The sequence below is a fragment of the Petromyzon marinus genome, chromosome 21, assembly GCF_048934315.1.
Source record: "Petromyzon marinus isolate PM22_M1 ecotype Great Lakes invasive population chromosome 21, UKy_Petmar_22M1.pri1.0, whole genome shotgun sequence".
NCBI lineage: Eukaryota > Metazoa > Chordata > Hyperoartia > Petromyzontiformes > Petromyzontidae > Petromyzon > Petromyzon marinus.
This window is the reverse complement of record NC_133687.1, coordinates 7673149-7698497: the sequence shown is the minus strand read 5'-3', so window position 1 is coordinate 7698497 and position 25349 is coordinate 7673149. Positions and strand designations below refer to the sequence as shown.

The 25349-nt window shown below is 53.6% G+C and overlaps 1 protein-coding gene across 3 annotated transcripts in view; it reads right to left on the bottom strand.

The window, feature by feature from the left end:
• DAGLA (diacylglycerol lipase alpha) overlaps positions 1-25349 on the bottom strand; it is a 90323-nt gene that overhangs the window by 52010 nt on the left and 12964 nt on the right. For all 3 annotated transcript variants that reach the window (XM_032958006.2, XM_032958005.2, XM_076068501.1), the window contains exons 2-5: positions 13541-13665; positions 10931-11142; positions 5271-5372; positions 659-797 (exon numbers count right to left, since the gene is read on the bottom strand). In XM_032958006.2, the coding sequence (XP_032813897.2) occupies positions 659-797; positions 5271-5372; positions 10931-11142; positions 13541-13635 (548 nt within the window). In that variant the 5' untranslated portion in view covers positions 13636-13665. The remainder of the gene's footprint in view (positions 1-658; positions 798-5270; positions 5373-10930; positions 11143-13540; positions 13666-25349) is intronic.

Below are 25349 nucleotides of genomic sequence, written 5' to 3'. Positions count from 1 at the left end.
GGGGTTTCATGCATAAAATAAATCGGACGTTTGCTTGTCCGTGGAGACGACCAGGATTACGGAAAACATTGAGCTAGTCGAATGAAAATAAAAAGCGGGATTTCAACGTCATTCCAAGCTTAGGTGCCGTAAAAAAGGGGAAAGGTGCAGCCCCTGAAATTGCCAGCTCGTGCCACTCGCAGCCTTGAAAATAGTAATCATTATTCGTTCACTGAAATATTTCACCCAGATAATCCCTTGAGATGATGGCACTCACGCGTTTCACCGGGGCCACCATCACACCGTGGCGTGTCATCGATTGTGAAACTGGTCAAAAGGTACACACAGAGGGATTATATAACCCATTTGCTATGCTGCCTATCTTCGTGACCACCTTGCAGTTTCGCAAAGCTGCGTGATCCACCAATCGTCTGACACCACAGCGTTGGATAACGCAGCACTCACCACTGCGCCCATCTACCTCACAATGGAAGTGCAGATGAAGGAAGCGTGTCGTGACAGCATCGGCCCATGCCTTCTTCTCGACCGCGATCAACAAATCAGTCGCTGCTAAAACAGCTGGACTCGCAGAGCGCTGTTAAAACGGCTGGAGAGATAGATCCAAAAACCCCACGCAACACCGCCATCCTGGCCCAGAGGGGTGAATCAACATTCTCACCGGAGGTTAAAGGTCGTGAGAGACCGCTGCCGGCTCTTCCTGGCCTGCAGCTTGACGAAAGTCCTGCCGGTGCTGTCGAAGACGCAGGTCAGCGTGATGCACACTCCGATGATCACAAACCAGTTGCACGTCACGATCCCTGCCAAAAGAAGGGACGCAGACGGCAAGCGGGGGGGGGGGGGGGGTGGGAGTGTCGCGTGCGAACCCAAATGGCGTGGGTTCAGCTTCACTCAAAAAATACATTTTTTATTTAAAGCTTTCGTGACTGCAGGGATTCATATTATTGGTTCTTTCGATAAAGTCACGTAGAAGGGAAACAATAAAATAATAAAAATATAAAACAATAAAATTCTCACGAAGTTTCGACTGCAACACAAGCAATCATCATCATTTTTATTGTTTCCCTTCTAAGTGACTTTACCGATAGAATAAAAAAAATACAATTCAGCCCTTTCTGGTCAATCCACCGACTACGCGTGCCGTGCGGGTCTTCCGATCGCGGTCACGCTCTCTACCCGCTGCCGCACACTCTCCCCGTCGCGCGTGCAAGCGTGGCAACTTGGCCCACTGACGGTTTAGTACGCCGTGTCGATCAGTGCAAGTTCATGAATGTGGGGAGCATAGGCACCGAATCAAAGTACAGCGCCAACAATGGGGCTTTCGCCACACTGCCTTCTGCTGACAACGTGACTCTGCTATGGCAGCCTACAGCAGCTACTCTATGCGCGGAAGCCGGTCACCCATACAAACACTGCCCAGGCTCAAACCCGCTTAGGTTTCAGAGACCTAATGAGATCGGCAGCATTCTATTTGATTTTCTCACCGGCGCTACATTTACACCACCAACACCACCCCTTTGAAATGAACTGTAAATAAAAATCGTTGGGCATCTGCTTATAAGAGAATAGGTTTTCCCATTTTTTCTGGCAACAAAACAGTTGTGTTGAGATGTTAAAACACCAAAAAATCATGTCTGCATTAACCACATATACTTGTGGTCAGAATGCAAAAAAAAACATTACTCTGATAATATATGCATTGTCCTTGCAACTGATTGGTCCACACCAGAGACAGCTTTCATTTGAGCCTCGTCTCAAACGATGTTAGACCAGAGGACGCCAAAAGGCGTCACACAGCACAAAGACAACGCACGATCAGAGTAATGAGAGCTCGGGGTGAGCAACTACATCATGGGACCTCCTTTGCCAGTACCAAAATCTACTTATAATACTTATGCCACATTTGCGGTTCATCGTGCAGTCATCGGACACAAGGCCAACATGTCCGTAGGCAAATGCCCAAGCCAGTACTCAACAGGCAAAGCTCTGGAATCCTGAAGTGACCCGCCAAGGCCAGAACTTTAAAAACCTGGACAAGGCCGCGAAATCAGAATACTGGGGTCGTCCGATAAGCTATAATTCTTTTTTTTCACAGATGTCCAGAAGGGGCACACAGGGGTAAAAACGTTGCGACAACACACAGTACAAAAACACGATAGGAGTGCAAAGTACAAGAAAGGTAAACAATAGCCCAAACACATCCAAATAAAACACTAAACCATCCCCATCATACCAGGCAAAGCCCACTGAGGTATTACCTTATTTTTAAAAAGGTGACGTGGCCTTTATTTACGCAGGCCAGCCTCACCGAGTCTCAAGCCTCAGGAAGGACATGCTAATTTGGGATGTTTGGCCAATCAACATCATCATCACGATCCGTGGTGCAAATAGCCCGGATGTATCCACTGCACATATCATTACTTTATTTCCACTTTCCTCAGTCTCGTGCCAATGCACTCAAATCGTGCATAATAAATATTCGGCACGTGGTAGGAAACTGGAAACACCTGAAATAAAACTCACGCATGAAGGGGGGTAAGACTCAAAAGCTCCGTACAGATAGATTCAATAATCCAGCCCTTTAACTGCAATCTCGTAGCCACCTTGCAGCCCACGCCTACTGCACGTGGTACTACAGAGGAGCCTCCCATCCTGAGTACTAGCCAGGCTCATACCTGCTTAGACTTCACCATCTGATGATACTGGGCACACGCAGAGTGATTATGTTCACTCGATTAATACAAATTTTTACTATTTTTATTTTACCAGGTAAGGCCCACTGAGCTATGCAGCTCTTTTTCAGAAGCGATCTAGCCACAAATGATAGCTCAACATAGTGGCTCATCACGCGGACATTTGTAGCGGTCAAGTGCTCTAAACGCGTGACGTTGATTCTGAATGTTGAGGGAAAAACCGGAGGACCCGGAGAAGAATCCAAGCGACCACGGGGAGAACATGCAATCTCCAAATATACAGCAGCAGGCGTCAGGGTCGGGATCGAGCCCACGACTCCCTGTATACCAGGCGAGGTAGTTAACATCTCATAGCCACCGTGGTTGCCCTTTGAGGCGAGATGCCAAGGATGAGGGCAAAACTGTAATCTAACAACCAGGCCAATTTTAACACTGTATGGACGATTAAGGGACACACTCGGTATGAAACACAACTCATTTCAAAAGGACCACAAGTCACGTTTGTTTTTGTGATGCCACAATACACAGCAGTTACATAACACCGGCGCGCCTTCATTTACATGCAGCAAACCCTGACGAGCAGCATTTCATACGCTTGGTAACGTCATCGCTATGCCCGTGCCGGGCTGGGTGCATATACGCACATCAAGCCTGTCTCCAGCTTTTATTAAAATTGGGGGTGGGCGAGGATGGGGGGGGAGGGGAGTAGTAAAGCTGTTATGTGGGGGAGGGGGGGGAGGGGGGGAACCACAACATCAGCGATGAACCCCCCGCTAATGAGAGTGAAACTCGGGCGGTGCCCCAACGGGCAGGGCCCCCAGCGACAAGCCACGGCACTCGGCCGGGCCCAGTTCGCGGTTTAGACGGCGGGCCGAGAAGACGGTCGCACGGAGTGGACCCGAGAGACGAACAACCCCCCCCTCCCCCCTGCCCCCCCCCCCGAGCGTGGACGGGTCCGACGCTGCACGCGACGACGAAGCGAGCGCCTGAACACGCTGCCGGGTCCCGACAAGCCCTGCAAAGGGGCGGCGGCGGCGACGAGGCGCGCGCTGGGGCACGACACGAATTTTCGCGGGACGCCCAGAGGGCATCGGTGCGGTTCGGTTTTTTTTGCCCGAGGTTATTTTTGGTAGACGAGAAGAAGAGGGTGAAGGTCGGGGTGGTGGGGGGTGGTGGGGGGGAGACTCCGTAGCGGGAGAGAGACAGAGAGACGGAGATTGCTGTGTGGAAAATACATCGTCGGGTCTCGTGTCAGGGCTTGAATGGCGGAAGGGAGGTGGGGGGGGGTGGGAGCGACGTTGGAGAGTCAAACAGCGAAGGGAAGAGGGAGGTTTCTAGACAGAGGCAGGCAGCAGCAGCATCAGAGAAGGAGCGATCTCCCATTCAGCAGAGTTTGACTAAGGAGATCTGACGCAAGGTTTCTGGAGCATTCGCGCACGTGGAGGAGGGGACGATCAGAGTAATATGACACAGGTGAAGGAGGTGGGGCTGTCGGGGCACTTTCATCATACATTATCCTCCCACTGAGCATTCCTGTGAAGGTGTTCGTTAGCATTGGCGCTTAAGCCTCAACCGCTGCAGCGAAATAATATATCATCCACTTCCTGCCCACGTGGTGTACACTTGAACATCTTGTGACCGACGACAACCCCTCGGAATCTTTCAGGGTCGGAATCTTTATTTAGTCTGCTGGAGGCATCCGATGAGCCATGGAGCTCTGTTTCAACAGATGTCCGGTATGGGCAAGGGGTCAGCAACCCTTACAGCTCGCGATGGCACGGTCCACTCCTCTCACCCCCGCCGGGAGCAATGACTCTGATCGGCTGGCTTCATCCTACCCCTGTCTCCCCCCCCACCATGAGCATCCCGCTTAATCCTACCCCTGTGAAAGAGAGCTTTATAGCTCATCGGATTCCTCCAGTATACAATACATATTCTGATTCTGACACGGGAAATATGAATGCGCTCTCAGTCAGCAGAATCTGTAATAACGGTTGATATTGATAACGACGTAAAATAAATGCGCACACCTTTAAATCGATGGGCAAGCGAACTAAAGAAATAAGTGACCCCTCCCCACACACTCCTTGTACTTTGCACTCCTATCGTGTTTTCGTACCGTTTGTTGTTGTAACGTTCTGATCCCGTTCCCCGACTGGACAGATGTGAAAAAAGACCCTTCATAGCTCATCGAATTCCTCCAAGTAAACAATAAATCTGATGAACACGTAGGACACTTTCGCGACCAATATTATTCATAATAAAAGGTGTTTTGGGTTCGATCGCCCAAGTATAAATGTGGCGTAACCCTCCACCACCCGACACGGCCAATTAGTAAGGGGTTTGTCACGTAAACAAAAGGCCAATGAGTTACTACTTCAGCCCACCGGTGTGTTGGAGAGTAAATCCACAACGCTTACAATTTGAGTAGTACGACGTTTCGCTGATGATTTCCGCGACAAATCCCTTACTAATTGGCCGTGTCGGGTGGTGGAGGGTTACGACACGTTTATTATACTTACGCGATTTCACCCAAAACACCTTTTATCATGAAAACAATAAATATTCCGATTCACTCACCGGCGGTGACGCTGCGTGCCACGGTGTCGTCGCAGGAAAAGTAGTACGTGAGTATCCACACCACGCCGACGATGGAGTAGACAAATTCCACAACGAGAATTGCTGAAACGAAAACGGGCAGGCGGGCGGGCGGGCGGGACGGAAATCAGACGTCAAAGGGCCGGGGGCCGAGCTCCTTCGCCCGTCCCCACGTCGGCCGGCCGGCCGACCGACGCGTCCGTGCGAGGAGGGACAACGGGGGGGGGGGCTAGAAAAGAAAAAAAAAACACGGCCGCATTGGAACATATGGACCGGCCTCCGAAACGAACGTGGTACCCGTAATGAGGGCCAAGTTATACAAACATGGCAAGCGGGTTTCAACACGTAGAGTTGGCTTTTGCGACCAATATTTATCACAATCAAGGGTTTCTTTTGGGGGGGGGGGGGGTGTAAGATCGTGTAAATAAAAACGTGTCGCTAAACCCACCAGCACCAGCCGACACAGCAAATTCGTAAAGTCGGGGGGGTGGGGGGGGGGGAGGTGGGGGGGGGGAGTGGTGATATGATATTTAAAATAAAACCTTTAGATCCTTTTATCCATCATCCACCCACTCACCCAAAATCATTTCTTCTCTGCAGGGTCAGAGAAAGCGGTGGGTGGGGGGGGGGGGGGACTGCTACGATTCTCCTCCCTGTAATCTGCAGATCCCCGTGGATTTGCAGACGGGAGTGCGTGACAGATCAGACACCAAGTTCAATCTCGGATACTCCCACCACGGACCCCCGCTCTTATCCCTTCCCTCCCACCGCCCCCCTCCCCTCCCCCCCCACCCAATTTGTATCTAGGAGAAACGAGGTCAAGCAACGTTCGCCCCGGAACCGCGGCGGAGTCGGGACGACGCCGAAGTCGCGCGCCCAACAACTCGTTCACCGCGCGTTAAATCACGACGCAGGGCGGCAAGGAAGCCAATCCCACGGGAGCGTAGAATTGCGAGCGTAAATTAAGAGGTTGGGGGGGGGGGGAGGGGCGCGGCGGGGCGGGGCGGGGCGGGGGCAGACGAGAATAAATTCAGAGCCAGCGTGTAAATAAAACACATCTCCGCACGTAACGCTTTCACAAATTAAATGCCACGTTGCCATTCGTCCACGGGGTCACATTTTGGCCGCGCGCACGTCGAAAAATGACAACGAAAGGCGTCGCGCGTTACGTCATCCCACCGTTATTTATTAATCGTGTCGCCTGTGCCGCTATCCGCAAGATTTCTTGCGACGCCAAGGTAATGCCGGCGACGGGGAGAAAGACAAAAGCTTGATCGACGACCGCGAAAAATTCCCATGCACGGTGCGACTCGTACTTTCCGCAGCACAACAATGAGTCACACACGTGCATTCTTGTGCTACTATTCGGAAGCCACTGGAGCTACGCGCTTTTAAATCGAGTTTAGCACGCAGGCTTTCGCGAACAGTATTATTCATAATAAAGGTTTTTTTTGGGGGGTTAGATCGCGTAATTTACATCGAGGTTGAAAACGAATTTCTTTGGAAGTGCTTTTTGTGTTTTAGTTCGTCATCCTTCCTCCGCACCTCCGATCAGCACGGTTGGCTACGTACGGTGCGAAGTAAGTTCAACGTGCGTGCGTAACGCAGTGCGGACGAGCCAGGGACACCACGGTAGACGCAGCTTGGCCTCTCGGGTCTATTCCTATGATCTCCGCTCGACTCCCCCTTCTTCCTTTCACGCTCATCATCACGGTGGCGAGATGTTAACTGCCTCGCCTTGTTTACAAGAGATCGCTGGGCTTAATCCTGACCCTTGATGCCTGTATATTTGGAGTTTGCATGTCTCTCTCTCTCTCTCTCCCTGTGGCCGAGTGGATTTTTATCCGGGTCCTCCAGTTTTTCCGCCCACGTTTATTTGGCTGCTATAAATTTCCACGTGATGATAAGCCCACTTCGTTGAGCTATCATTTGTGGCCAGGTCGCTTCTGAAAAAGAGCTACGTAGCCCAGTGGGCCTTGAAGTGGTAAAGTAAAAAATAGTTTAGTTTATACGGAACCCCATCCTCACCCTGTCATTGTTTTACAGCCCTTTGCCAAAGCCACTGCTGGACGAAGTTCGCCCACCGTCGTGCCGGCTATTGGGATCCGTCTGACCATACTTCATCACGGTGGTCAGTGTGAATTGGGGGGATGGGGGGGTGAGGGGGAGCGGTAAACCGACGAGCCCGTGATCGGCTCAAATCTCGCTCATCCGTGACGTTAGCCGTGGCCGGGAATTGAACTCAGGCGGCCGAGTTTAACGGGCGCCGCGTGCAGCGAGCCGGCAACGCCGCCGTGGCACCGCCGGTCCACAACGCAGGGACCCGACGTGCAGGGCCTGGAAATTTACTCCACGAGGAAGAGAATATTTGGATGCTAATTTCATCTCTGGGGAAATAACGGCCTCGCGCTTGGGACATTTACGGTTCGCAATTTGTGTTCAATTTCATCTTTTTGCATTAATTTAAATTGTGATTCAAATTGTCCACGACGTAGTTCTGCCCAACGAGGTGTTGATAATGACATTAATGAATACTCGCCAGTCCGGTCGCCCGCTTTGGTCATGGCGTTGTGAGGTCAGACTGACAGCGAAGAGACCATGTTGGAGAGGATCGCTTTAGATCAATGACAAGAACTGCCCTGTTGTGGCGAAGTGAATCTGTGCACCACGTGACCGACCCCTGCCCAGTACACGCTCGCACAGGAGGCACGGAGGCTATGCATCAAATAAAATGAACTATTTAAACTATGAAAAGATTTTTATTTGACCAGGTAAGCCCCACTGAGCCATGTAGCTCTTTTTCAGAAGCGACCTGGCTATCACGAATGATAGCTCAATGAAGTGGCTCATCATGAGGAAATGTACAGCAGTATCTTGAACTTCTTTCGCACCGTACGTAGCCAACAGTGGTAATCGGAGGTGCGGTGGGAAAGAAATTACTTTCAATCTAGATTTAAAAGTGCACAGCCCCATGTTTTGTAAGTTGCTTTTAAAATGGCGTACGAAAGAAGCAAGGAAAGAACGAAAGACGATATGAATGCCAATGTCTGCAACATATGAAGACTGATTTGGCAACACAGATTGGGCCCTGTCTGTTTAAACTCAGCTCCTGGCCACTCACTCCCTCGTGTACCGTTCCGGCCTTCATAGGTGCTCGCTAACAACACTTGCCCCAACTGTTTGTTAAAAGCTACACGGGGGGGGGGAGGGTGTGGTGGTGGGAATGTTTACCCTTTATCTCCGTAGGCAAAGGGCGGACAAACATTTTGAGGACACGAACCCCGCTCGCGACCATGGGAGACGAAAAAACCACGCCGCTAAACAAGGCCACGAGCGGCGAGCTCCAGCCTCGCGAGGATTTTGAACGCGCAAAAAGTTCGAGCGGAGCGACCACCCCGAGCGTAGTCGTCGTGGGCCTTTGGGCCGCCGCGCGTTGAAACTTTCCCCTCTCCTCCCGGGGCTTTTGCCACGCACGACTGCCGCGGCGGCGCTGCGGGCATCTTGAAGTGGCACGTTTAGCTAAGACCGCAGGCACTTGTACAAGGAAACCCCCTCCTTTTGTTGTCTTTTTCCCATCTTTACCAGTAGATTAAGAGGTACCCCGCCCCCCCCGCTGCCGCCCCCGGCCCCAGATTGCAGGAATGGTTTGAAAGGCAGCTATACAATTGCCTCCGTATTTCTTCAAAGATTTTGGCACTGCGTAGGCGTCCGCTCCGTGACATGTGCGGTGGACAGGCAGCCCCGCAGGTGTCCACTGCACAGAATGTGCAGTGGATACCAACGGGCTATCTGCCCCAAGGATCCTGATGATGATGATGATGATGACGACGAAAAATGTTTTAGAAATACGAAGTCATAAATGTCACGCCTACGTTACTGTGCTGATTATAACAAGGATAAACGGGCCTAGATGCCGCTAGACAGGAACACAAAATCCGATGCGGGATGGACAGCTGCCAGTGTCCCAGTACGTTCACGTGATTCGAACCCAGGCGCCGCTTGCCGTGTGGCACGAGCGGATACCACCGCAGCCACAACTTGCCGCGGACAATCACCCCCCGGGGCAGCACAGAGGCAAAGCTAACGCCGTCGCTGCTCCCGGCCCGTGCGGTGGTAGCAGCGGCGCCGATGCTTCCGGTGGACACGTGACCGGCTCCGAGGGGGGCACTCGTTGAATTCCCCTCTGCCGCCAAGCGAGGCGGTGGTGGGGAGGTGGCGTGGGTCACAGCCCCGTTGCGTGCCTGTGCGTGCGAATCACCCGCCGAAGTGTTTTTGCCTGCTTCGGTGGGGCATGTCTTTTTTTTATTAGGTTACTGCTGCTTCGGTGCCTTAAAGTCAGCCGATTGTATTATTTTAACACTTGAGGTTTTTTGTTTGTTCTTTTTTAAAAGACGCGGCTTTCGTAAATGATCTACGATGCAGGAGATCTAAGAAGCTTACGTAAACATTCCGTTATTAACACGGCATCCCTTGACGCGTCGTCGTCGCTACCGCCGGCGCGTTGCTACGACATTTTGCCAGCGCCCCCCGGTCGCTTTGCCGGCTCAAACAAACGCCGATGGGAGAGCGCTGGGAACGGAAGGGATTTTCGCCGAAGGATCGAACATCCTCGTTTATTTTAGGCGACTACGGTGATCCTCAACTCTCCATTTAATCGTTAAGTGTTCTTTGCCCACAGCGCACGATGATTTTGGAGCAATTTTGCTGCCACGTTCCTTCATGGCCCCACAGAGTTCGTGGAAGGTTCTCCATTACCCATATCATCCAGCATTCCGAGCGGCATCCGTTTATTAGGCGACGTCTTGCCGACGAGAAATGTACCCGCTCGCACAAAGCGTGCTGTAAAACATTCCACTGGGAAGCCTTTTGTGGTTGAGCCACCTGAATGTCAAAAATGATGAGGTTTTTTTTTGTTTAACGGCAATCAATCATATCCTTATCTGTCTGTCTGTGTTATCGTATCAAATTCATATAACTCTGAGGAGTGGTGGCACGGTGATGTGCACACATCCCTATGTGATGGGTGTCTCTGCAGTAATTGTCAACTTGAAATATCTGGCACTTTGAGATACCCCCGGTTGAATCACAACTCGCCATATGCAAGTTTATGGGTCTCTATGCAAGTCTCTGTGCGAGTCTATGGGTCTCTATGCAATTATCTGTGCGAGTCTATGGGTTTCTATGCAATTCTCTGTGAGTTTATAGGTCTCTATGGCAAGTCTCTGTGCGAGTTGATGGGTCTCTATGAGTGTCTTTGTGCGAGTCTATGGGTCTCTATGCAAGTCTTTGTGCGAGTCTATGGGTCTCTATGCAAATCTCTGTGCAAGTCTATGCTTGAGTCTATAGGTCTCTATGGCAAGTCTCTGTGCGAGTCTATGGGTCTCTCTGTGCAAGTCTCTGTGCGAGTCTATGGGTCTCTGAAAGTCATTGACGACCGGGGCTCACGCCATCGACTCACCGCACTCTTGAGACACCCGATTTAATCACAGCCGCCGAGGCTCTCACGATTTGAACCCAGGGACCTCATGTATGTTGTTGTTTTTGTTGCTGTTTACAGATAACAAACGAAGCTTTTTCGACGAACAGCGACGCCGGGGGGTCGACCGCTCCTCGCGCGGTGTGCCCCCGCGTTCGCTTCGTACCCAGTCGGATGTAGATGATGTGCTGCATGAATCTCCGCGGCTCCGTGTACAGTATGCTGCCCCGCATGCTCATCCACACCATGGCCGCCTCGGCGACGGTGCACGCTAGCAGGATCCCCAGGTAGCCTCTGCCATGGTCGACGAGCGTGGGCGAGCACAGCTTGCCCGCGTCGAAGTGGACGCCGAACAGCACCACGCACAGCACCACGAGCCTGGGGGAGGGGGGGGGGGGGAGGACAGCACGCGCGTGACGCAGGGAGGTAACGCGGGCGCCGTTTTCCCCTTGCCGTGGCGACCGGCGGACACCGACGGCGGTGGCGATGGCGGCCGACCGTTGGGGCGGTTGCGGTCGGCGGCGGAGGGGGGGGGGGGCAATGATTCGACGCGACCATCCGCGACGCAACGTCGCGGTCGCTTTTTTCCCCCCCCCCGCCCCCCGGGAAGTCGTCTTGAGCGATTGCGTAGGGAGCGTGTCACTCTGAAGGCGATCGCTCGTCGTTTTGTGGAGAGAAACGCGGTTTCTTGACTGCCGGGCCGGGAGCACCTTTCGCGAGGCTTGGGAGCGATCGCGAACCAATGAGAGCACCGACGCCGTCGCAGGGCGGACGGGGAGGTGCGGCCTGAGCTGGTTCAACAAAGCAACGCCGCCAATGTTTCACGCGAGAATTTACAACGCCCCCCCCCCCCGCCCGCCCGATCAACAACCGTGGACAATTTACACCCCCCCCCTGCCTCCCACCGTCTCGTTTAAGAGCCCTAAATTGGTGGACATCCTACGGCCTCGTAACGAAAGCCACCTCACGATCCGTGAACGATTGCTCACCGCTCGAACCGCACGTTTAAAACCGCGGGCCATGTTCCGTTTCCAAACCTGCAAGTTCGCCAACCCGATCCCTCCATGAAATTTCCCCGCGCCCTGACGTGCCACCGCCTGCATTCAATGGGCCCGGGAGGATTATTTTCGTAGTTGCTTTCCTCAAGTGACGACGCACCCGGACTGCCAAACAACACAGCCAACGCTCGTTATCACGACACAATTTGAACGCCCCAGTGGAACTCCACTCTTACTAGGCCGCCGAGTGGGCGGCCTGCCAAACAGCAAACGTCTCTTGACTTGAGCCTCACAACCCCATTCAATGCGCCCATCACGAGCCCAAGACACAAACAGCCTCACTCGCCCCACTCGCCCCACTCGCTCCACTCGCTCACTTCCCACCGGCACACCAACACCTGTGACAAAGGCGCACGGGGACCCATCCGTAACCACCGCCTTCAACTTCCTTTTCGGAAAGCTCCGGTGGTCGGTGGCTACACGTTGCACTTGGCCTGGTAATCCAGCAATGCGGAAGCGGCGAGGGTTGGTTATTTGTCCCTGCCCCAGCCCCCCCCGCCCCCCGGCGCCTCCGATTAGCACGGTCGGCTACGTACGGTGCGAAAGAAGCCCAACGCACGTACGTACAAAGCACCCCTTGCCGCGGGCGTCGAGGAGGTGCTCGCACTCCGGCTCGCCAAGAGAAAGGCGGTTCAGAAAGTGTGGAATAATGTCATCTCCCCCTGTCCGTATGGGATACAGCGTTGCGCCCTCGCGAACGTGTGGGTTTTCTCCAAATGCTCCGGATTCCTCCCACGTACATGAACGCTCGTTGATTGGCCGACAACACCTCGGTATGTAGAGGACCGCAGAGCTTGGGGGAGGGGAATTGACTGCTGCTGCTGCTGCTGCCTTTCCCGCTCGTCTGTGGTTCCTCCTGGCGCCTCCGAGTCGTCCTCTCTCGCCGGGAGCGAGCGAGTCGCATGCGGCGCGTTACGAGTTGAAATGTATATAATAGGTATTTTTAACACCCCAGTGTCCGGTATCGGTGCCGAGAACCGCAATATGCATGAGAGCGCTACATCTTGGGGGTTTTGCGCGTCAACACATCCCAACTGAGACAAAAACTACACGAATTTTTATTGTACCGGGTAAGGCCCACTGAGCTATATTTATCTTTTTTTCAGAAGCGGCCTGGCCACACAGTTCCAAAGAAATTAGTTTGTCAATCTAGACGATGATTTAAAAGTGCCATAAGCTCCCAGTGGCTTCCTAATATCGGCAGGAAGAGCAGTTCCAGACGGCCGCGGAGGCGCATCTGAAAGCGCGCGATGCGGTGAGCGCCTTTCTTCGACGGTTAGCCAAAGCCACTGCTGCTGATGATGTCCAGAGTTCCCGTGATGGTGGTTCATCCTCCTTGACAAGATCAGCAAGCAGAGAAGCAACTCTTTACGCTTCTTTGTACAACATTCACCTTCCATTGCCTTCACCCGCGCCGATGGTTGCGATTCAAGCTGCAAATCTGTAATTAGTTAAATACCCATTCTTCAGGCATATCGCTATGCCTCGTTGACAATGGGGGTCATGGTTATCGTTTGCAAGGATAAAACACGCACCGTTCTCCTTGATGGGGTTGTTTGCTTCAATTTCTGCTTACCGAACGATTCATGACATCTGCGTGAAATTAAAGTGGCCGCGGGGACGGCTTTTGCGCGCACCGCCGCGCGCCCGAACGTTTGACGTCGATCGTTGAGAGCGCGCAGCGTGCGGAGCTCGACGAATGGCGGCGGGGGGTTTACCACACGGCGTGCAGGAGGAAGAGGAAGATCCCCGGAAGAACGAGGTCGTCGCTTCCAACCGACCAACGCCGTCGAAACACCACGATCCCCGGCATGGCAGTGGCCCTCGCTCACATCGCTAACACCTAAAGGCACGCACACAAACACAAAGATGCGCACCCCCCCCCCCCCCCCATATAGCGTTAACAGACCTATCGGGCAAGTGCTGTTCGCGAGTAGCGCCTATGAAGGCCGGAACAGTACGCGCATGAGAGTGGGTGGCAAGCACCGCGCCCAGCCGCCTTTGTCTCCCCAGTGGCGAATGTTTACACAACGCACCAAGTACTCATTTGAGGCTGAGTCAACCTAGTGGAGGCCCAGGACCGGTTCAGGCAATCGTCACCGGTGGTTGCCGTGAGCGGGGATCGAACTCGGGTCACCGGGTTCGCAGCGCAGCGCGCTAACCACTACACTACTGCTCCCCACAAGCAGACACACGCAGATGCGCAGACACACACGCAGACACACACACAGACGCTCGGACACACACACAGACACACACGCAGACACAATCCTGCGGAGTTACACAAGGCACCACACACATGCAGCATCGCCTGCACACATACACGCTACAGATTGTCTCATACATATCATATCCACATGGCATTTATGAACTTATCTCAAAGACTTCTTGCTCTGCAGATGCAGTGCAACAAATATAATTTCACATTCAGGTGGTCAAGCCAGACATCCGGTGTCGGAAGCAGCGGGGCGGTGCATCGCCCTCCGCATTTGTGGATCGTTGGTCAAGCTGGTGGTAATTTGACCATACTTCACCACACTGGTCAATTTGTGGTGAAGGGGAAGGGTAGCGGCTCAGGAACAGTTCAGATATCACTCCCCACTGATGTTACCCGTAGGCTAACATTGCAATTGAACTAGGACCCGTATTTCTAAAACATCTGGCAAATTCACCAGCATTGTTTTAAGCGTGCCGGGACTCTGCCGCTTAAGACACTGAATTTTGAGACCGGTGCAGAGTTCCCTTGTACTGTATTAAACCAACACTGCTGGAAGAAAAAAATTCACTCCCAGAAGGCCATGTGGTCGGTGAGATGTGTAAAAAAAATATACAATCATTTTTCAAGTGGCGTATCAGGCGTGGGAAGCACAAGACAATTGTCCGTTGATTTACCTTCTTAGGAAAAACCTCCACAACGACGATAACCATGATTTTCTAGTCATGCGCATCTTCTCGCGACATAAACAAACGTACGTTCCGGAGTCACTTTGCGCAAATGCCAAGTAGCGTTGAAAAAAACAACAACAACAACAACGAATCTTGATTTGAAGCTTTCGCGACTGCAGGAATCCACACTCTTTGGCTCCTTCGGTAAAAGTCACGGAGTGAGAAACGAAAGAAAACAAAACAAATCACGACGTTTCGATCGCAACACAGGCAATCGCCGTCATCATGTTAATCCACTCGTAGCCAAGTGCCAAGAAATATCTGCTGGCACTCGCCCTCAGCCGTAAGCAAAGACAGAATTGCCCGACGCGCGACCGCCAACGCGTGAACGTGTGTCTGCACGCTCGCAACGAGGAGCTCGCGCACCTCATCGGAGTCGCGTCGCGCAGCCGATACAACGGTGGCCGCGTGCGAGCCGGCCCGCGGCCTCCGGCGGGGGACTTTTTGGGGGGCAACGAGGACGGCGCGAGGGAACAAACCTCGACGGCCGTGGATGCGGCAGCCACGCGCGCGCCGAGGCAAAGGTCCGCCGTGTAGCCTTGACAGGCCGGCGGGGCAAGTGCCGATGAAGGCCGGCACGGCACACGAGCGGGGTAGGTGGCCGGCGCCACGCCCGGCCACCTTCGTCCCCGAGTGGCGATGTTAACGCATCGCACCAGGCACTCGTTTTGAGGCCGAGTCGACCTAGGGGAGGCCCAGCACCGGCTCGGATAACGGTCACTGGTGGTGCTGGCCGTACGCGGGAATCGAACTCGGGTCGCCGGGTTCGTAGCGCAGCGTGCAAACTGCTGCGCCACGGCTACAAAGATCCCCCATATAGCCTTAACAGACTGTAGGGGCAAGTGCTGTTAGCGAGCACCTATGAAGGCCACGGCTACGCACACGTGTACACAGACACATGCACAGACACATGCACAGACACATGCACAGACACATGCACAGGGACACATGCACAGGGACACATGCACAGACACACATGCACAGACACACATGCACAGACACACATGCACAGACACACATGCACAGAGACACATGCACAGACACATGCACAGACACATGCACAGAGACACATGCACAGACACATGCACAGAGACACATGCACAGAGACACATGCACAGACACATGCACAGAGACACATGCACAGAGACACATGCACAGAGACACATGCACAGACACATGCACAGACACATGCACGTTCACAAAGCAACACAATCCGCATTCACCGACGAAGAATCCGGTGGCGGACTTTGCCCGCTTCACATGGGCTTCAGTGTCACGCCCGCACGATAAGAATTTCCCAGCTCGCAGCCAATGGAGATGGCGTGTCTGTAAGCGTTTAGCGTGCGGACTAAAGCAATGGAGAACGTTAGGCTCCTCACCCCTTCCCCTATGAGTAAAACCAGTGACCTTCTCTACTCGGCCATACGTTCTGGGCACCCACGTTATATATATATTCTAGTTTTCACGTTGGCATTTAAATACTGCACTTGCTTTAATTATAAGCGAGACAATGTGTGTGACAAATGTCAATTTTCCAGCCGTTCTTGCACACCACCAGAACGTGGTGTGTTCACAATCACCTGTGTGTGTGTGTATTGGATACTGTGTGTGTGTGTGTGTGTATTGGATACTGTGTGTGTGTGTGTGTATTGGATACTGTGGGTATGCTACTCGGTGCCAGGGCGCATGAACAAATTGCTCTTAGTTGTCCCGATAAAATGTTGGGGGCAGGAGCGGTCATGATGCGCCCCTCTGCAATGCGAGGAGTCCCCACGATTCAGCGAAGCGATCCGAGCCATACGTAGCCAACCGTGCTAATCGGAGGTGCGGAGGTGCGGGGGGGGGGGGTGGGAAGGACAATAAACTAAACACAAAGAGCAGTTCTAAAGAAGTTCGTTTTCAACATTGATTAAAAGTGCATAGCTCCTAATATCGGGAAGAAAGAGCGTTCCAGACGGCCGCGGAAGCGCATCCAAAATCGCCGTCTTTGTCCGATGGCTTCGTCAAAAGCCGCTGCTGCGAGGATGATCGGAGTTCGCGTGATGATGGTGGTTTGCGCCCCTTGACGAGATCAGCACTGCTGAAGGCCTCCCCACGCCGTGCCAGTCAGGGGTTGTTTGACCATACTTCACCACGCAGGCTATCGCAGGTTAGTGAAGGGGAAGCCCGGACCAGTTCACCTCTCACCTCGCAACCAACGTTAGCCATGGCTGGGAATCGAACTCGGGTGTCGTGTTCACAACCACGGTGCCGCAACTCCACAAAGCATCCTGCCTTATAACTTAAACTACTTGGTGATGCTGCTGGTATTGGGCAGTGGTGCACACAAGCACACGTGGCAAAAACAAAAACAAACTCGAAAACGTTCGTCAATAGCGGTGCCTTGACCCGAAGGGCCATTGCCCCGGAACGTTGCCTGCAGCCACTGGCAGAGCCAGTGGGGGGGGGGGGGGTGGCACGTGTTCCCCCAATTATCCGATCGAAATCCCTAATTTCGATCGGATCATTGGGGTTTATTAGTAATAAATCGGCATTTTGCGACCCTCACTGCCACTGTGTAGCATATTATTACGTGCCAGGGACTCTGTGAGATGATAGGACAATAGTCTTGAGTTCATAGTTGGCAATAAGTAACGGCAAAGCGGTTATAAGCGACTCGCAGAATTGAGCGCAGTTGCGTATTCGGCACGCGGTTTCCCTGAAGGCATCGACACCTTCAGCGAGCGCGATGCCGATCACACCACGCGGTTCGAACTCGCCACCTCGATCGATGGCTGAGCCATCGCCGCACACGCGTCGAATAAAAAGCAAGGGACAAGTCCTTGCTTGCTAACAACTCCTCTATCATTTTTCATTGCTGGAGGGGCTGCTCTCCCCCCCCCCCACCTGAAAATCCTGGCTCCGCCATTGCCTGCAACGTATTTTTTTTCCTTTTCAGAATCAGAATCAATGTAATTCCACTGGAGGAATCCGATGAGCTAGAAGGCGCTCTTGACGACTGAAATTTCTGAGCGCTACTGAATTTTTTTAACGCTTCGAGTGGCTTAGGCAGAATCCAGGCTCGGCTCCGCTGAGTCACGGGAATTTCCAGCGATGACTAAACACACCGCCCAGCGCACACCGTCTCGCTCGTCCGACGCGCGGGGGGGGAGGGGGGGGTTCGTGCGTCTCCAACCGCACGTTAACAATTCTAAGCCGTGCCTTATGGCTGGCTTCTCCACAGTCTCCAACCTTCAAGGATTCTGAGATAAAATGGGCGAGAATGGAGAGAAGGAGAGAGAGGGGGGGGGGGGAGGGAAACCCCCAACCGCTCCATCGTAGCCACAGGAACGGCTGGCAATGAATCATGCTCCATGCATTTCATCCTCTTGTAGCGGACAACGGGGGGGGGGGGGCGGAAGGGGGGTGGGCGCGGGGGAGTATAGCGAGTGGGGGAGTGGGGCAAGAAAGGCAAGGGTCCGTAGCGAAGTCTACTTCATCATCGACCTAAAAACACACGGCAGCATACAGGAGGAAATAAAATGCCATTACTTCATTACAGAAACGTGTTTACAACGACGACTATTACTGCTGCTGCTGCAGTGTTTAACATTGCCAATTGTTTACTCCTCCCCTGCCACCCCCTCGCTGGGGAAAGATTCACTGAGCCTCGACTCCTTTTTGTTGTGTAGTGTTGGATTTTGTTTTGTTTTGGGAGGGTCCTGCTCATTTGGGGACGTTTTAGCAAATGCCACTCGAGAGGGGTTGGCTTTGCGTGGTTGGCGGTCGAAAATAAAAAAAAACCCGGAGAAAACGCACCACACACAACGGAGATAACCCACCACACAAAACGGAGATAACCCACCCCGCAAAATGGAGATAACACACCACACAAAACGGAGATAACCCACCACACAAAACGGAGATAACCCACCACACAAAACGGAGATAACACACCACACACAACGGAGATAACCCACCACACACAACGGAGATAACACACCACACAAAACGGAGATAACCCACCACACACAACGGAGATAATCCACCACACAAAACGGAGATAACCCACCACACAAAACGGAGATAACACACCACACAAAACGGAGATAATCCACCACACAAAACGGAGATAACCCACCACACAAAACGGAGATAATCCACCACACAAAACGGAGATAACCCACCACACACAACGGAGATAATCCACCACGCAAAACGGAGATAACCCACCACACACAACGGAGATAATCCACCACGCAAAACGGAGATAACCCACCACACAAAACGGAGATAACACACCACACACAACGGAGATAATCCACCACACAAAACGGAGATAACCCACCACACAAAACGGAGATAATCCACCACACAAAACGGAGATAACCCACCACGCAAAACGACGGGGATGGGGGAGGGAGGGTTGACGATCCGCACCTCAGACTCGGCAGAGATCGATCCTCTCCTAGCCTGACATCTCCTCCCCTGACATCTCCTAACATCTCCTCCCCTGACATCTCCTAACATCTCCTTGCCTGACATCTGCTGACATCTCCTAGCCGCAACCGCAGCCGCCTAGCCACGACAACAACCTTCCCTCGGTTCTCACCCACCCCAAGTACTCACCACTGGATCACTTTTGTAAATAAGGCTATTGTGGTCACTTGAGTTCTATGAAAGTATAAACGATTTTTTTTCAAAAGGTAAGGCCCACTCAGCTGAAGCAGCTCTTATTCAGACGCGACCTACGCGTATCACAAATGACAGCTCAACCAAGTGTCTTATCATCGTGCGGGAATTTACAGCAGCCCAAATACTCTAAAGGCGTGATGTTGATTCTTAATGTGGAGGGGAAAACCGGAGGACCCGAAGAAAAATCCACGTGACCACGGGGAGAGAGAGAGAGACATGCAAACTCCAAATATATAGTGGGTCAGGGTCGGGATCAAACCCACGACTTCCTGTATAGCAGGGGAGGTAGTAAACATCTCAACACCATGGTACCCCTGTTGCAAAAATGGTTATCACTTGGTGAGAGAAGACACTCACCCATGCCTCCAACCTTCGACGACTCGTTGCAGCGATTCTATTTTGTTGGGTGGTTGTTGGGTGGTGGTTGGTGGTTGTTGGGTGGTGGTTGGGTGGTGGTTGGGTGGTTGTTGGGTGGTTGTTGGGTGGTGGTTGGGTGGTGGTTGGGTGGTTGTTGGGTGGTGGTTGGGTGGTTGTTGGGTGGTTGTTGGGTGGTTGTTGGGTGGTGGTTGGGTGGTTGTTGGGTGGTGGTTGGTGGTTGTTGGGTGGTTGTTGGGTGGTGGTTGGGTGGTTGTTGGGTGGTTGTTGGGTGGTTATTGGGTGGTGGTTGGGTGGTTGTTGGGTGGTGGTTGGTGGTTGTTGGGTGGTTGTTGGGTGGTGGTTGGGTGGTTGTTGGGTGGTTGTTGGGTGGTGGTTGGGTGGTTGTTGGGTGGTGGTTGGTGGTTGTTGGGTGGTTGTTGGGTGGTTGTTGGGTGGTGGTTGGGTGGTTGTTGGATGGTGGTTGGGTGGTTGTTGGGTGGTTGTTGGGTGGTTGTTGGGTGGTGGTTGGGTGGTTGTTGGGTGGTGGTTGGATGGTTGTTGGGTGGTGGTTGGTGGTTGTTGGGTGGTTGTTGGGTGGTGGTTGGGTGGTGGTTGGTGGTTGTTGGGTGGTTGTTGGGTGGTTGTTGGGTGGTTGTTGGTGGTTGTTGGGTGGTTGTTGGGTGGTGGTTGGGTGGTTGTTGGGTGGTGGTTGTTGGGTGGTTGTTGGGTGGTGGTTGGGTGGTGGTTGGTTGGTGGTTGGTGGTTGTTGGGTGGTTGTTGGGTGGTTGTTGGGTGGTGGTTGGGTGGTTGTTGGGTGGTGGTTGGGTGGTGGTTGGGTGGTGGTTGGGTGGTGGTTGGTGGTTGTTGGGTGGTTGTTGGGTAGTGGTTGGGTGGTTGTTGGGTGGTTGTTGGGTGGTGGTTGGGTGGTTGTTGGGTGGTTGTTGGGTGGTTGTTGGGTGGTTGTTGGGTGGTGGTTGGTGGTTGTTGGGTAGTTGTTGGGTGGTTGTTGGGTGGTTGTTGGGTGGTTGTTGGGTGGTTGTTGGGTGGTGGTTGGTGGTTGTTGGGTGGTTGTTGGGTGGTTGTTGGGTGGTTGTTGGGTGGTGGTTGGTGGTTGTTGGGTGGTTGTTGGGTGGTGGTTGGGTGGTTGTTGGGTGGTTGTTGGGTGGTTATTGGGTGGTGGTTGGGTGGTTGTTGGGTGGTGGTTGGTGGTTGTTGGGTGGTTGTTGGGTGGTGGTTGGGTGGTTGTTGGGTGGTTGTTGGGTGGTGGTTGGGTGGTTGTTGGGTGGTGGTTGGTGGTTGTTGGGTGGTTGTTGGGTGGTTGTTGGGTGGTGGTTGGGTGGTTGTTGGATGGTGGTTGGGTGGTTGTTGGGTGGTTGTTGGGTGGTTGTTGGGTGGTGGTTGGGTGGTTGTTGGGTGGTGGTTGGATGGTTGTTGGTTGGTGGTTGTTGGGTGGTTGTTGGGTGGTGGTTGGGTGGTGGTTGGTGGTTGTTGGGTGGTTGTTGGGTGGTTGTTGGGTGGTTGTTGGTGGTTGTTGGGTGGTTGTTGGGTGGTGGTTGGGTGGTTGTTGGGTGGTGGTTGGTGGTTGTTGGGTGGTTGTTGGGTGGTGGTTGGGTGGTGGTTGGTTGGTGGTTGGTGGTTGTTGGGTGGTTGTTGGGTGGTTGTTGGGTGGTGGTTGGGTGGTTGTTGGGTGGTGGTTGGGTGGTGGTTGGGTGGTGGTTGGGTGGTGGTTGGGTGGTTGTTGGGTAGTGGTTGGGTAGTGGTTGGGTGGTTGTTGGGTGGTTGTTGGGTGGTGGTTGGGTGGTTGTTGGGTGGTTGTTGGGTGGTTGTTGGGTGGTGGTTGGGTGGTTGTTGGGTGGTGGTTGGTGGTTGTTGGGTAGTTGTTGGGTGGTGGTTGGGTGGTGGTTGGGTGGTTGTTGGGTGGTTGTTGGGTGGTTGTTGGGTGGTTGTTGGATGGTTGTTGGGTGGTTGTTGGGTGGTTGTTGGGTGGTGGTTGGTGGTTGTTGGGTGGTTGTTGGGTGGTTGTTGGGTGGTGGTTGGGTGGTTGTTGGGTGGTGGTTGGGTGGTTGTTGGGTGGTTGTTGGGTGGTTGTTGGGTGGTTGTTGGGTGGTGGTTGGGTGGTTGTTGGGTGGTTGTTGGGTGGTTGTTGGGTGGTTGTTGGGTGGTTGTTGGGTGGTGGTTGGGTGGTGGTTGGGTGGTTGTTGGGTGGTGGTTGGGTGGTGGTTGGGTGGTTGTTGGGTGGTGGTTGGGTGGTTGTTGGGTGGTTGTTGGGTGGTGGTTGGGTGGTTGTTGGGTGGTTGTTGGGTAGTGGTTGGGTGGTTGTTGGGTGGTTGTTGGGTGGTGGTTGGGTGGTTGTTGGGTGGTTGTTAGGTGGTGGTTGGGTGGTTGTTGGGTGGTGGTTGGTGGTTGTTGGGTGGTTGTTGGGTGGTTGTTGGGTGGTTGTTGGATGGTGGTTGGGTGGTGGTTGGGTGGTTGTTGGGTGGTTGTTGGGTGGTTGTTGGGTGGTGGTTGGGTGGTTGTTGGGTGGTTGTTGGGTGGTTGTTGGGTGGTTGTTGGGTGGTGGTTGGGTGGTTGTTGGGTGGTGGTTGGGTGGTGGTTGGGTGGTGGTTGGGTGGTTGTTGGGTGGTTGTTGGGTGGTTGTTGGGTGGTGGTTGGGTGGTTGTTGGGTGGTGGTTAGGTGGTGGTTGGGTGGTTGTTGGGTGGTTGTTGGGTGGTTGGGTGGTTGTTGGGTGGTTGTTGGGTGGTGGTTGGGTGGTTGTTGGGTGGTGGTTGGGTGGTTGTTAGGTGGTTGTTGGGTGGTGGTTGGGTGGTTGTTGGATGGTTGTTGGGTGGTTGTTGGGTGGATGTGTGGTTTGGTGGTGGTTGGGTGGTTGTTGGGGTGGTGGATTGGTGGTGGTTGGTTGGTGGTTGGGTGGTTGTTGGGTGGTTGTTGGGGTGGTTGTTGGGTGGTGGTTGGATGGATTGGTGGTGGTTGGTTAGTGGTTGGGTGGTTGTTGGGTGGTTGTTGGGGTAGTGGTTTGGTGGTTGTTGGGTAGTGGATGGGTGGTTGTTGGGTGGTGGTTGGGTGGTTGTTGGGTGGTGGTTTGGTGGTTGTTGGGTGGTTGTAAAGGGACATTTTTGGCTTTGGTTTGGTAAAACTTTAGAGAGTGGGCGTTCATATCGTAGTTGCAGAGCAAATATAAAAAAAATGTCTACTTGACACGATATTTGAAAATAAAAATAATCACCCGTATCGACAGCTCCACGTTGACGAAATTTTACAATGAACCGTGAAACAAACCCCCCCGATTACTACGTAACAACTGGATTATCTCCGCTTCAGGAAACCTGGCACAATAAGTATCAAGGAAAAAAGAAAGCGGTGATCGTTTCATTTAACCGAGCGGAAAAGTAAACACTTTAATTTCTGTTTTTAAATCTGCTCAGACAATAGTCAAAGTCACCGCCTCACCGACACGCTCGCCACCACGCACCACTTTGCTGGGAATTCTTTAAAACGTCGCCGGGAAAAGCAACGTACAGATCGCGCACACTCAACCCGCGGGCGTCACCCACAAAGCAATACAAGAAAGTGATTTTGTAAAAAGACATTTTTTTAAATGTGGACCGTTCCCAAAAGCATAACTCCCAAATTTCAGAGACACCTCTCGTCCGGTTCAGTCCCGATCACAACCTCGCCCATGCCACCCACTGCGTAGTTCCCTCTGCGGACGGGGGCACACGTTTTGCACCCGCAGACACAACTCCCGAGGCTCTGCCACACATTAAGGGCCATGTAGCAAAATTCTCTCCGCAAACTTGCGCCGACGAAAAGCCAGAACGCAAAACCAGTTCCCTCTCATTCACGCGGCAAAGTAAATTTCCCTGCAGTCGTGGGTGGGGTGCCACTAATCCACCTTGAGAATGAAAAACTAAGGTCAAGTTCAGGGCGAGGCATGGGGCCTCCCGGCACGTCGCGGTGACGTCGCCGCCTCAACGGTTTTGGAGAATGCGCCACACGTGTGTACGTGCGTGTACGTGGTGCGTACGTTGAATTTCCTTTCGCGCCGTACGTAGCCAACCGCGCCAAGCGGAACCCACGTGGCACGCCGGGGCGGCGGAGGGCCCCCCGCACCCGCCGCCCCGCCCCTGCCACCCGCGGCGCCGATGTGGAATCCTGCGATTCCCTCCGCCCGAATCATCGCGGCCCACGAATCGCAGGGACATTCTGCAAAACGCGGCTCAGGAAATCGCAGCGAGATTCTGCAAAAACGCGGCTCACGAATCGCACGGATATTCTGCAAACTCTGTGGATCTGACCCCGAGGCTTGCTCTAGCACAGGGGTCGGCAACCAAAGCAACGAGAGGAGCCATTATTTTTTTGTTGTTTGAATTCGGTCGGTAAAAAAAAAAAACCCGAAAACAATCTTTCAAGAGCCGCAATGGGGGGACGTGAGCGAACGCGAGACGACGGACCGTAATAAACGGCATCACGAAAACCGTCCCTAATGAGCCCGCGGGTTGCCGACCCCGCCGTTGCCCTAGCACCAACCCCACGTTGTGACGCATTCCGGCGCGCGTGCGGATCGAGACGCTGGCTCCCTGCAAGTGGAATGAAGGAAAGCCCCCCCCCCCCCAACACACACCACCCCCCCCCCCCCCCCCCCGCCACCTCCCCTCTGTCAACAGCAGTCGGCGGAATGTGACCCGGATCCCAGGCAAACAGCCGTCGCACCGGCACGACAGGGTGGACCGACGGCCAAAAGCACCCCGTTCATCTTTGCCCCTTCACCCTCGGGTGGCAATGCACGTGCCCGCAAACCTTTGCGTGCCCTCCATGTACGCATGCCGAACTTCTTTCGCACCGCGCGGAGCCAACTGCGCACGGTCCGTGCCGCGCCGCATCTTCTGCCCCCCCCCGCCGCATTCGGCTGGCGCAGCCGCCCCCGCGCGCAGCAATTGTGGGCGCCGAACTCCCCCGGCCAGGTGACGCGCGCCCACGTCCTCCTTGTTGCTCTCATCCAATACGTGGCCTTGCTTTGGCACGGCGGTCTTCAAGCGTCGGGGCTCCGCGTGCGCCCACGAACGCCGCCACCACCGCCGCGTACCCCAGAGGTCTATCAACACGCCCGTCACCAATTGCAACGCATGCTCCCGCCTAGGTGGCAACTCTTGAATGGCAAAAAATAAAATATTTCATTCTCTGTTTGGCGTTTTTTTTTTGCGTGTGTGCGTGTGTGTGTGTGTGTTAAGACCAGTTCGCTCGCAGAAGACGATGGGAAAAGGATGAGAGCCCTGGAAATAGCGCGGAGCCAATTTGAGCGTCGCGAATTAAGAACAAGCGCTTGCGATCCCCAAAAGTGCCTTGGGGCTCCGAGCCTCGTGAACCGAGGCTGAACGATTGTAATCATTACGGGAGAGTTGCATTATTTAAGGGCGCCAGCTCCCCGTCCAAGCACATGCGTGGGTGTGGCGTGCAGATGTAGGCAAACGACAAAGATCGCCCGCGTAGCCTGCAACAGGCTGTTTGCCGCAAGTGCTGTTAGCGAGCAGCACCTCCGAAGGCCGGCACGG